This window comes from Vespula pensylvanica, chromosome 24 (assembly GCF_014466175.1).
Source record: "Vespula pensylvanica isolate Volc-1 chromosome 24, ASM1446617v1, whole genome shotgun sequence".
Taxonomy (NCBI): domain Eukaryota; kingdom Metazoa; phylum Arthropoda; class Insecta; order Hymenoptera; family Vespidae; genus Vespula; species Vespula pensylvanica.
In genome coordinates this window covers 1,948,528-1,963,527 of record NC_057708.1, presented here as the reverse complement: position 1 = coordinate 1,963,527, position 15,000 = coordinate 1,948,528, and the positions used below count along the sequence as shown (strand labels likewise).

Sequence of the window (15,000 nt, the reverse complement as noted above, 5' to 3'; positions counted from 1 at the left end):
TTGTAATGATTGATGCGTCGATTAAAGAATGTTCTACTATTACGACGGAGTTACATAGTCGGTAATATTAGAGTTTTATTTTATCGATTAAATTAATTATCGGTAAAAAAGAGGTTTACTATTACCGATCGATTTAGAATTGTCGGTAAAATAGAACAAGAGAAAATAGCATAAAATATGATTGAATAGGATCAAATAAGAACGAAAAGAATCGAATAGGGTTGATAAGAATCGAACAAACCAAATAGAACCGAATAAGATCGAATAGAATCGAATAGGATCGAATAGGTTCTATCGATAATTTTAATTCGGTCGGTGATCTTATGTCTCTGTTTTATCGACGCATACAACTAGGTCGGTAATAGTTACACTCTGCTTTTCCAATAATTTTAGCTCGATTAGTAATTGTTGAGATTATCGAAGAATCTCAAATATTTTTGAACATTTCGAGAAATTGACGGACAGATAGATAATTACATTATTGAGATCGATAGAAATTTTCCCGAAATAGATAGACAAATGTTATCCAATCCCATAAGCTATGTTCTCATAAGCCACGCCTAGCTTTGTTGCATAAGCCACGTCAACTTCTCAGTCCATAAATTGCACCTGCCATGCCTCTAGAAATCTATGTCCCTCCCCCTTAATTTAAATTGTAACCCAGAAATATAATATAACCGAGAAGTATAAAGTATATACTATTGTCATATTACCCTTGAGATAGGAAGGTAGAAACTTGAAATTTCATAAAATTTTCTTTAAAAAAAGACATTGTTTAGAAAATAATAATAATAAAAATAGTTACATAATGTCATTGATTATATTGAGTATACATTTTTTTTACAAATAAATCTTTTATTTTTTCTATTTTTATTTTTTATTTTCTATTATCGTTGTCTCGAGATATTTTAAACTGTCCTATATTTTAGAATATTTTTCAATTTTCATTAAAATTTTAATTGATATTGCAAATTTTTTTTTTTTTCGTATGACGAGTATACTTGTCAAATACAGGTAATGGGTTAAATTTTGTCGATAATATCACTGAACTTGAGTAATGAAATTATTGATTTTTCAAAAAAGCGAACTACTATTTCCTGCTTCAATATAATTCAATTTCACAGCTGCTGCATATACTTTACGTCTGAGGTCTATAATCGTAATTTTTTATGCTTTGCTATAAAACGATATACATTTTTAAATTAGAATTGTTCGGTTAACATGATTATAGAGCGTTCTTATATTTCTTTTTTAATCGATATAACAGCCGCTTACTTTAATATGCTTAATCGATACAGTGATCTATTTTTACCATGTCTATCAAATAAAACAGCACATATTACATTATTTGATCAATAAAACAACTCTCTCTCTCTCTCTCTCTCTCTCTCTCTCTTTTTAGACACACACATAAATAAACAAACAACAATTAAACACAAAATAATATTTAGATACTAACATCGAATATTAAACAATAACCGACAGTTATCCGTTCGTTCGATAAAATTACCGATTGGTTAGTCAAAAATGTCGATAAAGTAGAGAGCTCAATCGATAACTTATTACTCGTCGATAACGTCGGTAAGTATCACAACGAGTTTCGGAACTTATGCAGATGGCGATGCAAGTTACTGGAGTCGATGAGTCAGGGTGGTGGCGATCGCGAACGAAGGGAAGCCTAAACGATGTCTTCTTCAGTCGGGTGGCAACCATCGAGCGTGATTGTTGTTGGTTTGGCGTGTCGAGAGAGCGCCGTTGCAACTCTCCACGCAGTGAGAGTTCGTCGTTGGGGAAAGTGTGCGTGTATACGCACGAAATAATAGTGTGTTAAATAAAGAGTAAAGGAAAGGTGTGCTGCTAACATGTGATATTCGGGAGATTTCTACAAATTGCTAATACGTACGAGTCTAGTGCGGGCTCGAGTCTCATCCTCGCGATTCTAGACGGCCCGAAAATTTAGCGCCCGGTCGCGGCGCAAAACTACTGCCTGTTTCTCGGCCAGTCGTGAGTCTCGTTGAAAAAGGGGTGGTTGGAGAATAATGTTCTTTGAGCAGTGAGCAACGCACATCATGGTCGTCGCGAAGCACTTCACGCAGGGTGAGTCTCTGCTCTTTTCTTTCCCCTTCCCCTCCCCCTCCCCTCTCCAACCCTTCTTTCCTTATTCCAACTCTCTCTCTCTCTCTCTCTCTCTCTCTCTCTCTCTCTCTCTCTCTCTCTCTCTCTCTCTCTTTATCCATCCATTTCACTCTTTCTTTTCTATTCTAATTTTTCTCTTCTATCTTTTTCCTTTCGCCCCCACCAACTATACCTTCCCCTTACCTCACACTACTTTCTCCTTACATTTTTTCTTTACCCTTTCTTCTTCTCTTTTTTTTCTTTTCTTTTCTTTTCTTGTTTTTTTTTTTTTTCATTCCTTCTATTATTTCTACGTGTGTCTCTTTTCCCTCGTCTCGTCCCCCATCTTCTTTTTTTTTTTTTTTTATTTTCACCCTAAATCTCTTTTGTCACGATCTAACGAGGAAGCGTACGACAGGAACGACAAGAGACACATGTAAGCGCTATCTTCTTCCTTTCTCTTCATTCTTCTCATCCTCCTCTTCCTCCTTCTTCTACTACTACTACACTACACTACTACTGCTGCTTCTTCTTCGACGATGCACCAGCAGCAGCAGCAGCAGCAGCAGCAGCTTCTTCCTCCTCCTCCTCTTCTTCTTCTTCTTCTTCTTCTTCTTCTTCTTCTTCCTTTTCTTCTTCCTCTTCTCGCATAGGTGAAATGTGGCCTCTAACATAGAAGAGAAAACTTGGGTGGTGCAACTTGATATCATGAGGGTGACGATATAAAGACGTTCGTAATCGTCGTATGAACGCACGGTGTTAAAATTCGCTCCTCGAATCAACGTTTTTCTTTTCATTCTTTTTTTCTTGCCTTTCCTTTTCTTTTTTACTCTTTTCTTTCTTTCTCTTTTTTTCATTCTTTCTTTTACGAATACTGTAAAGATTTTATGAAAGAGAGATAGAGATAGATAGATGGATAAAGAGAGAGAGAGAGAGAGAATGTAATTTAGAGTTTGACATCCTTCTCTCTCTCTCTCTCTCTCTCTTTTTTGAGGTTACGTACGCACGAAGAGATTTCAATTTAGAATACATTTTCATTTACATTGATTCGTTAAATATAAGTAATTTTGATGATTTTATTAAGAAGAAGAAAATGTCTTGTAATATTAAACAGTGGCAAGTGATTAGAAATATACTAGACGTATAAAAGTTTGTTAGACGATAATTGACTAGCGTTGTGTTTTAAGTTAAAATGGCAATGAGCTCGTCTATCAGTTTATCTGTCTGTCTGTCTGTCTGTCTGTCTATCTGTCTGTCTTTCTTTCTCTCTCTTTTTCTTTCTTTCTTTGTGCATGTTTGGATATTAATGGAGAAAGAAAAACGAAAAAAGAAAAGAATGCTATATGGAAAATATCGAAATAGACAAAATGACAAAAATGGACTCGTCGCGTTCTTAGAGAAATTTATTTCGATTTAAGTACGATACATATTTAGAATGACGTTTCAAGAATTATCGAATTATTATTATCATAAAGGTCCATCGCAAATCTCGTTAGAAAATTTTCACCGGCAGGGTTTTCATCGAATTATTACGAGGTTAAACATCGTTTCAAACTTGAACGAATATTCTAATTTATTCCTTTGGTTTAATTCTCCTCGATCGATCGATTTTCTTTTATACTCCACGTCGTAAAATAATTATTAATAATGATAGTTTAATGAAACTGGCCGTAACTTTGGTTAATTTACCGATAATGATGTCATGTTCCTCGTGAAATTATTTTCGATATTACGACGTTGTCCGATTATACGTATCCCGATCGTTCGAGAACTAATGTAAGTGCAATATTAGGTTATGTCGTCGTTAACATAAAGATTCTCTTGTTCGAGATAGTTATTATTATTCGGGAAAATTCGTTGGGATATTCTACTATCTCTCTTTCTCTCTCTTTCTCTCTTTTTTCTGTCACTTTCTCTCTCTCTCTCTCTCTTTCTCTCTCACTTTCTCTCTCTTTCTCTTTGATCCTTTTTTCGTTGTTTGGTAAAGATTTACCTGTCCCACTCCCCCGAAGTCCAGGTAAAAGCATTCTAATGTGAAAACTCTTGAAAGGAAAGTTAAATAGATGAAAAAAGAAGAGAGATAAAGAGATACGGAGAAAAAGTGAGGGAGTGAGAGAGAGAGAGAGAGAGAGAGAGAGAGAGAGAGAGAGAGAGAATATTTATCGTACCAGGAAGCTAGGTTAGGTCTTTACGGAAAATACGAAAGACAGCTTCGTTAAAAATATTGACGAAACTTTTCTCTCCTTTAAGAATTTTCCCCTCCCTAGCTTTTTCCTTTCTCTTTTTTTCTTCGAATTCTTTTTTTCAAAGAATAGAAAATTTAAATACGAACGATATGAATAAATAAAAAAAAGAGGAATAAATAAACAATAATGAAAAAAAAAAAAAATTGAAAAGAATTCCGAATAGCAAACGGCGGGAAATTCGAAAATTCAAATACGAATGATATCGATAAATAAATGAATAAGAAAAAAATAATAATCGTAACAACAACAATAATAATAATAACAATAATAACAATATTTTCAATAATATAATAATAATAATAATCGTATTAACAATAATATCAATAATATAATAATAATAATAATAATAATGATAATAATAATAATAATAATAATAAGAGAAAATAGGAATGATGCAAAAACAAACGAAGGGAAGGCTCTGACTGAGATAAGTGCAAAGGGAGTATCAAGTTCGCGGCCCTTATTAAAACGCGTTCGAATTAGCGCTCGATTAATTTGCGCTCGCGTAATCTGGGCCGTGCTAAGCGCACGAGACAAACACACATACACGCACACGCATGCCCGTATTCACTCACTCTGGTTACACATACATACATACATTTATACTTAGACCTAACACACATGATCCTGGTCGAAGCCAACAACACGGGGGACGTTCGATAAAAAGAAAGAAAGGAAGTATAGTAGTTACGAGTAAATGGAAAAAACGTTGCTGAGATCACTGTTGAGATACTTTTATTTTCCTCTCGATAATATTTGCCGAGCATGGAATTTTCCAACTTTTCTCGCGCCATATTGAATTCACGATAGAAAGTCTCTATTAATTACACATATACATACATTTATTGATAAAATAAATATCTATTATCATTTCAGAACAATGAAGTCAATGTAAGATTAACAATAGTTTTTATTATTATTATTAGTATTATTATTATTATTATTTAATATGCGTAATAAATAATAACAAAGAAATAAGTATATATTGTCGGTATTGTTAATATGTAGATATTTATAGACTATATTATATTACATTATACTTATTCATGTGTGACTGTTTATTATTACGTATTAAATGTATTAAATAATTATTCTATATATTAAAAAGTAAAATGTAGAGAAAAAAGATTGTTATCTTCCATCAACATATATGTATATACTTGGCTTTTTATATTACATGTATCAAATAATTACAAGAAAAATATTAATAATATAATAACAACAAAGAAATATTTATTTTGTTACTATTATTTAATATATTAGTAAAAAAAATAAATAATTTCGTCCTGTCTTAAAATAAAAAATAATATTTTCAGAAAATATTTCGTACATATATATATATATATATATATATATATATATATATATATATATATGTATGTATATCAAAGAAAATAAAAGAAAAATAGAAAATAGATAAGAATCTTCGTAGAATTGTCGGCAGCTTTACGATTTCCGGTTCTAGTTTTACTTCTTGAATATATATGTACTATACAAGTTTGATATCATCTTATCTCATAAAACGATCGATATACATACATAAATCGAGAATCTCGATCCGTGTAAGTACTTACATTCAATTCTTTCATTCGTACGATCAAAAATTTCATAATGTTTACTAACTTTGATATATGATACATGATATGCATTATATATATATATATATATATACATTGAAATATTTATTACATAAAACAAAAAATTAAATAAATAAATAAACAATTAGTTAATAATTACGAATATCAATCGAGTTATGATTGTAATTAGAAATCAAATAAAATCATTTTTATTTATTAATTAACGTTAAATATAATATTTCATCAAATGAATGATTGATACGTACACACTCATACACACATATTTTTTATATTTTATTCATTTAATTTAAAATATTGATCGAACGTTTAAAAATACATGTTGATGTTATATCCTACCATATGAAATTAATATCAAATTAAAAAAATTTTTTTTCATGATTCGATTTCCTTCTTTTCTCTCTCTTTCTCTCTTTCTAAATATGCATTATACAGTACAGTTGTATATTTTTCGTTAAAGAAGAATTTTATGTTACCATACGGTTTCGTATTTGACTTTAACGCTTGACACATCCAAGCGGAATTTAGTGTCCCTTCCTTTCTTCGGATTACGCGAACTAAGACAGATTAGATAAAGAAAAGGTATACGACGATAGACATTTTTCTTTCATTTCTTTTCCTTCTTCTTCTTTTTCTTTTTTCTACAATTTCCGAATTCAATCATAAAAATTATCAATAGACAATAATAAATAAAATAAAATAAAATAAAATAAAATGATTTTGGTGATCGTTAAATATATTTTTGATTATAAAAGATAAAAAGAAAGGATAATAAAATAAAATTAAAAAAAAAAAAAAAATGAAAAGGTTGATCGAATAATCAGGTTTCCATAGAAAAGACTTTGTTTGTCCTTACGTGTATGTATTTCATGTACGTATGTATTTATGTTTGTTCTACGTATGTGTATGTGTATATGTTAAATGCCAGGAGATATCAAGGCGCGTATGATAAAGCCACTTACGGTATAAATACGTACTCTGTATGTATCCAGTGTCAGGAGAGGAGTACAAAGCACTCGGTGACTTCGACCGAAAGGGAAGTTAGCACGATGAAACGCTACGTTGTGTGTTACCTAAATGCATCCACGAACAGTGGTGGTGGACTCCTTGATGTGGATGTCACGTAGTACAAACCACACGAAGAACCGATTCGGTAAACGGATGTTGTTTAAGAATATCCGTTCTCTTAAAATTCTTACTCTTAGAGAAAGACAAAGAAAAAGAGAAGAAAAGAGAGAAAGAGAGAGAACAACGAAAAATAAACAAGAAACAACAGTAACAGTAATAATAAAAATATTATACGTCTGCGTCAATTTTTGTTTTTTTATTTATTTATTTATATCATTTTTTTTATATGTATATATTATTTTTATATATGTGTATATATCGTTTTATATACATTATTATTATTATTATTATTATTTTTTTATCTGTAAGTTCATTATGATTTTATTCATTTAAAATGTGAATTAAAAAAAATAAAGAAACGCGATTTATTCGTTCGATTAAAATATGAATTTATTAAAAATAAAAAAAGATATCTACGCGATTCGTTGATTTAATTAAAATGCGAATTTATAAAGAAACGCGATTTATTTGTTTCATTGAAATGTGAATTTATTTAACAAAAAAAAAACGCGACTTATTTATTTAATTAAAATATGAATTTATTAAAAAAAAAAAAAAAAAAAAAAAAAAAAAATAGAATTACGTAACTTATTTGCTTAATTAAAATGTGAATTGAAAAAAAACGAACGATTTTTAGTTTTTTTATTTTTATTATTAATGCAATAAACGTTATCGTTTTCTTTTATAAAAGAATTTATTTTTCTTCACATTTTTAATCTGTATTTTTCCTCTGGTTTTTTCTATATATATATTCGTTTTTTATAATAATAATTCTTCTTTGTAATTATTTTTATTTGTACGAGGAATTTGAAGTTAATTGAAATGATAAATAATGCAGTATTTTACAGTATAGTATATAAGTAATAAACACGATATATATATGTATATATATATATATACATTTACAGGGTTATATTTTCGAGATAATTCTAATCATGATCACTGACAGATACGTCATCTTAACATTTCGAATTTCAAAATATTTAGAACTCATAATTATATATTTTAAAACAGCGGTTCTCAATGTGGGGTAACTATGTGCTTAGTATTTTTGAGATTACATGAAAAATAATTGTATAATCCATAACTATAAATCGTTCTTTTCTTTTATTTTTAAATATTAGAATTTAGAAAAATTAGAATTTAGGAAAATTGATTATTAAGTGGCAAGTCAAAAAAAAGATTCGATTACCCAAGAAAAGTACGCATACAAACACGCGCGCGCACACACACACATCAACGTCATTTAAACTTTTCCTATGATATAATACTTCACAAATCTTACAATTTTAAAATAGATAAATAAAAATAAAAATTTTAATAATATAAATATTAACATATAAAATATCACAAACAAGTCAAATATAAAAGTCAAAAATAAAAACAATACAAAACGAACAATTATCCTTCAATCTTTATTACATTAAAACGAAACGCTTGAAAATGATAAATTAATATTAACAATCGTATATTTTTTCACGGAACAATTATATAATATTTCCAGTAATAAACATCATAGTTTAGGAAGCATTGATACGCACATATAGACGAGTATATACATGGATATACTCGCACATACATATGGAATACTTATTTAGTTTTTCTCACGTAGGATTAAAACTATTTGAAAAATGATGTTCGACTTAGGAATGAAAGGAGGACGTGAAAGAAGTCTGAGGACTTGGAATGAGTATTTCTCTCTCTCTCTCTCTCTCTCTCTCTCTCTCTCTCTCTCACACGTCACATACACACGTATATACTCTCTCTTTCTCAGATGCACGTAGAATGAGTCATGAGAGGCATCCTAGCGGTTCCGCCTTCCTTGGAATTTCGTTTCATCCTGAAGACTCAGTCGGTGTCGAATGGACGAATTCCGATTCGATGTGAGAAGACGATCCCAGATGACATGACACACAAACAAATACATGGGCGCGAGTGTTTATATATATGTATATATATCTATGTATATATACATATATATATATATACACGAACACCCACACACATACATATATATATATATACATAAAACCATAGATCTCTTTTTGGACAGGTTAAAACGGCGCGTCTATGGTAATGAACGGAGTTAATTATTTCCTCCCGTTGTTAGGTGTCGTCGACCTCCCTGAGAACCTCTCGGAGTCGCACTCAGTCGGCTCGTTCTATGAAACTTTCGAGCTCGATCGACACCACGATTTTTCGCCTCCTAAAAACACGGTACGGATGTATATGGAAAATAAGAGAGAGAAGAGGGTAGTTGGAAATCGTAGAAATGTTCGAGGCGATTGGATCAATTTTGATAATGAATAAAAATCTTCGTTATCAACGAAATATTCTTAAATCGCACAATGGATTTGAAAGAAAAAGAAAAGGGATTAATATGATAATGAAAAGAATTTTTTCAAAATATATGCGTATGTGCATGCGTGCGTTTGTGTTTTTGACAGGATCGTTTAAAAATTTATATCATTTATATTAAAATGTTTATATTGATTCCACTACTATATTTATTATTTTTCTATCATCTATCTATTTAAATTATCTTATATATATATATATATATATATATATAGATCGTAGTAATAAATAAAATATATGTATATTTTCGAAAAGAAAATCTTAAAGAGTAATGAGATTACGTGAGTTAGTTAAATTTAAATTCTATATATACACATACACACACAGACACACACACACACACATACACACACACACACATATATATACATATAAGTACATACGGACGCAAGTCCAGGGTAGCTAAGCTTCTTAAGAACGAGCTTACAACTTGTTGTCTCGTTAAACTTTCCGTCACGTAATTAGACACTAGGCTTCGTACCTCACAAACGACACTTTATTACCTCCCTATATTTTCTTATGTAAACTCGAATATGCGGAGCTTCTCTCTCACGTCGTTACATTTTTACAAACACACACAAACATTATTTTACACTCATTTTAATGATATTCAATCTTCGCGTTGCGCGTTTTGAAATATTTCAATTTTTAAAGAAACTAGAGCTGAAGCAAAAACTAGTTGATTTCTTACGAATATTTTTTTACGTACGTACGTGTGTGTGTATGTGTAATTGCATAAATTTTATATGCTAAGAAAATCTGATGCATATTTTTATATACATACGTACATATATACCTAAAATAAAATAAATTTAAAATATGTACATGTATAAATGGATCGAAAAATCAAGGATCATTAAAAAAGATTTCTTTTATCTGGATGATCGTTCGAAAGATTTGAAAAAAGAAAAAAAAAAAATTAAAAGATAAGAGCCTAGTGCAAGGAGACGTGCAATTTTTCGGGACGCAGGTGCATCGGTCACGCGTTCTGTGCACCTGCATCATATGATCGTGACACCTGCACGTCAGCTGCTATATTTTTTTCTTTTTTTCATTTATTTCTTTTTTTTTTTTTTTGTTTTACTTATTTATTTTTTCTTTCAAGGACCGAGCACGAGGGTGATTTTTATTTCGTAAATAGAATTTCCTTCTGAAATTTCATTCAACTATATACGGTTTAAATAAATCGTAATCGACATGGCCGTCATTTATTTATTACATATATACATAAATAAATATATATATATATATATTTACAAAGTACATAAGGCAACACTTTTGCAAGCTTTTAATACTTGAAATGTTAAATCTGTAAGCCCCTACGAATATTCGTTTCAGGGGATCATTTCAAGAATGGAAGGATTGTTCAACAATCATGAACGTGATCTCGCAGAATGAATCGAAATTGCACGATACTATTCTCTCTTTATCGGTATATCCCTCGTATCTACGTGTATAAATGTCCAAACGAGTGGGACTAAAAGCACCCTCGATCATTAACCACCCTCGCCCTTCAAACTCCTTCCATCAATGTCTATTTCTCTTATTCTTCCTTTTCACCTTTTTGTTCCATTTAAACGATCCTTTCTACGTTCGATTTTATAAATATATTATTATTGAAAATGGTGTAATATTAAATTTATTATTTTATTTTGACACGCGGAGAAATACATTAGTTTTAAACGATAGATCTTATCGTACAACGTTAATTTTTGCTCTTCTCTTTTCTTTTTTCTTCTTTTATTTGCAATATCAAGATATTTCGTTAATCTGTACGTTTTAATGTGATAATAAATTTATAATATAATATAATGAATGATATATAAATTATTATACTGAAAGAAAAAATAAAATTATCGTACTACAAAAATATAGTATAGTAATAACTAACGCTATAATAAATATATACATACACACACACACAGACACATGCGTCTAAAGAAACTTTAAACGTTTTCCAAGGATTCAAAAAATTAATTTGTTTTTTTTTTTTCATCGCTGTAGAATAAAAAGAAAAGGAAAAAGAAGCAGCAAAGGAACAAACAAAAATCTAACGTATCTATGATTGATTTCGATCGTATAGATTGGAAATAAACATTGATAACGATTCAATTTATTGATAAGACAAAGAGTATGATAAAATTATTACATGTACATGTATTATATATATATATATATATCTATGTACTATGTATTATGTACTCGATCAACTGAGACTTAAGTGTCAATCTTCCTTATAATACCAGTAATACCAATCAGTTGGTTAACAGGTGGCCTGTTAGACAATATCTCGATATTCCTTTGATTTTCACCTTGCCAATCCAATCCACTAGTAGCCAATCTGTTACATAGTTATCCCTATTATCATCGACCTTATCCACCATTGGTCACATTTCCGTATAGCTGTACTACTTATTCCACGATACCACTTGAATGCAATTTTAATGAAACTTTCTCTTTTAATCCTTTCTATTTTTATCAAACTCCTTGTTAGATATAACAGACGTATTCAACGATTCAATTATCAAGGATTTTATCATTCTTTTACTTTTTTAACAGATTATTTAGATCGATCATAAACTTTTTATCCTGTATCGCTTATTGTATTGGATTTATAATTTTTTCTGAGTTTTTTTATATATATATTATATTATTTAATAATTATCATTGTTGTTATTTATAATTCTTTATATTAATTATATTATTATGTAGAATTATAAAAAATTATTATAACAATAATAATTATTTAACAATATAATATATATTATTATTAAATAATATATTTAATATATATTAATAACCTTACTTTTTTGCATATATTCATAATAAAATGGCCGATCTAAACGATGTTTTATTAAAATTTAAAGAAAAATTATCAATCGATATATATATTGTTTATTTGAATTATATTAATTATATAATTGTTTATATATTGTTAGAAATCTATGCTACTTTCTCATGTCTATTTATCTCTGCTAATTATCTCATGTATTATATTCTGTATTTTTCTTTTTCTTTTTTCAGGCTCGAGCCCCGAGTTCGGGGTGCCGGATATGACGGTCATTAGCGATATCGACGAGACTGGCATCAATCGGAATCTTCAAGTCCGATACGAGAGGGACCAGATATATGTATCCTTTTCCTTTTTCTTTTCTTACTTTATCTTTCTCGATGGTTCTTCTTCATTGATGATTTCTACTGAATTCACGAGTACTATAAGCAGGAAAAAAAAGGAAAGAAAAGAAAAGAAGAAGAAGAAAAAAAAAAAAATATCGAGGAAGGAAGAAACGTCTCGTAAATAGTCTATAGAAATGGCGAATCGAAAGAGACCTTCTTTAAGTATGTATGACATCAAACTCTCACAAAATCCCACTTTTACTCTTTTCGGAAGTATTTAAAGGATTGCGTCTCTGAGTCTTTTACTCTTTCTTTCTCTCTTTTTCATGTACAAGCTAAAAAGAAAATTCTTTAGGACGACACAAGCATTGTGACGTGAAAAGGATCAAGAAAGTAAAGAGGAGAGGAGGGTAGCGAGGATGAGGATAGGAATCGTGAAAAAAGATGGTTATTCGAGAGTGTGTAGAATGTATTTGTATTTTAAAATGTATGTCACGTTTTATGATACGAACATTTCGAAGAACGTCGAACGCTATTAAACGTTTCAGATTATTCGATCTATCCGAAGGTAATAAAAGTATTTTTCGATAATTACAATTTTAATTGAAAAATCATATTTGTCGATTAAATTTGTTATTGTAATGAGTAACACGTGTTAAGAAATGAAAGTCACAAGTTATGCAATTCATAATTATCGTAGATGTAATATCGTAAGGTGTGTGATCTTACAATTGTTCAATAATTTCTTTTCTTTTCTTTTTTTTTTTTTTTTTTTTTTTTTTCTTAAATAATTCAATGAATTATCTAATTAATTGATTAATGGATTAATTAATTCAAACAACAATATACAGGATGTCCCGTAAGAAAAATTGAAGATTATTTAACTTACGATTTAACTGGGAGTCGAGTATTTTATTTCGCTCTCTAAAAATATTTCACATTCGAGATAATCAAACTTATTAACAGACACACGAACATATATTTTTTCATTGTCCTTAATAAATACATTCAACCGGGTCTCTGTTTATTTCTATACTAATTTCTTAAAATATTTCGAAATAAAAAAAAAAAAAGAAAAAGAAAGAAAGAAAACTTAAACGAATGAGAGAACTTCTTAAAGATATACATGCTCGTTCGAGAATTATAAGATTCATAGAAAATATTTACCTTCGATCGTCATCATTATCGAAATCGAAATCGAAATCGAAACCGTGTCGAGAAAAAAATCGATGCAGATCTATGAAAAATGTTGAGAATAAATATATACATATATATCTATATTCGATTGAAAGAGTTAAGAAAGAATTGGATATGGAATAAAATAGAACAGAATACAATAGAATAGAATAGAATATAACAGGATAGGGTAGAATAATAGTATGAAAGAAAAGAAGTTGGAAATAAGGAAGGAATATAAAGTAAAAGTAGAGAAAGAAAGAGAAAGAGAAAGAAAGAAAGAAAGAAAGAAAGAAAGACGTATGAATTTTGTAGGGGTGGGGCATTGCTCCCGGGTTAGTTGGTTGCCATGGCGACAACCCCAGTCAGCTGGTGAACCACCCCAGGGCCAGACCCATTCATCTCGTCGTTGGTTTGCCGACCCAACGACCGACACCGACGACCCACTGTCGTTTTTGCTTCTCGGAGACTCCCGTCAACCCCTTCCAATCTCCCTCCAACCTTTCCAATCCATCATCTATCTCTCTCTGTCTCTGTTCCATTGCAAACAATAATTTACATCGTGTTCGAATCAAGTACATCAACACACGCACACATACATACATATGCAGAGAGAGAGAGAGAGAGAGATCAATTCTTTTCTCTTTTATAAATTATATAAAGGATATGTATGTATGCATGTATGTATGTATGTATGTATGTATATTCTTTATATATAATTTTTAAATAATTAATACAATTATATACCTACCTACTCTGTGTGTGTGTATGTGTGTGTGATATTCTTTACATATAATTTCTAAATAATTAATATCATTTTACACCTACCTATTGATACAATTAGTATTTGATTTGATTTGATTTGATTTGATTTGTTTTGATTTGATTTGATTTGATTTGATTTGATTTAAATTAAAGCCTAAATCAATTCCGATTCGTTTAATTATTTCATTCATATATATATATATATATATAAAACGATTAATTACCAAAAAGGAATATATAACATTCGGCTATAATCGGTATTTAAATAGGAATTTGAATTTCAATCGTTTAAATATAGGACTAATCGAATCGTCAATGTAAAAATGGAATTATAGAGAAATTCGTTCAACCGTTCGGTTCGGTAAGATCGTTAAAGTAATTCATTAATGAGCATTTCCTCATGTGCTCGAGTTATTGTTTTAAACGCGTCCGTTTCAGAATAGGATAGAAGCGTGTAGGTAGGTAAGTAGGTTGCGTTTGTGTGTGTATTATCAGAGAGA

General features: G+C 30.0%; 1 protein-coding gene across 2 annotated transcripts in view; it reads left to right on the top strand.

Annotated features, from left to right (window-relative positions):
• Window positions 1-1,902: 1,902 nt before the first annotated feature.
• The window catches only part of LOC122636990 (unconventional myosin-X), a 34,770-nt gene continuing 21,672 nt past the window's right edge, over window positions 1,903-15,000 (top strand). For both annotated transcript variants that reach the window (XM_043828756.1, XM_043828755.1), the window contains exons 1-2: window positions 1,903-2,097; window positions 12,467-12,573. In XM_043828756.1, the coding sequence (XP_043684691.1) occupies window positions 2,070-2,097; window positions 12,467-12,573 (135 nt within the window). In that variant the 5' untranslated portion in view covers window positions 1,903-2,069. The remainder of the gene's footprint in view (window positions 2,098-12,466; window positions 12,574-15,000) is intronic.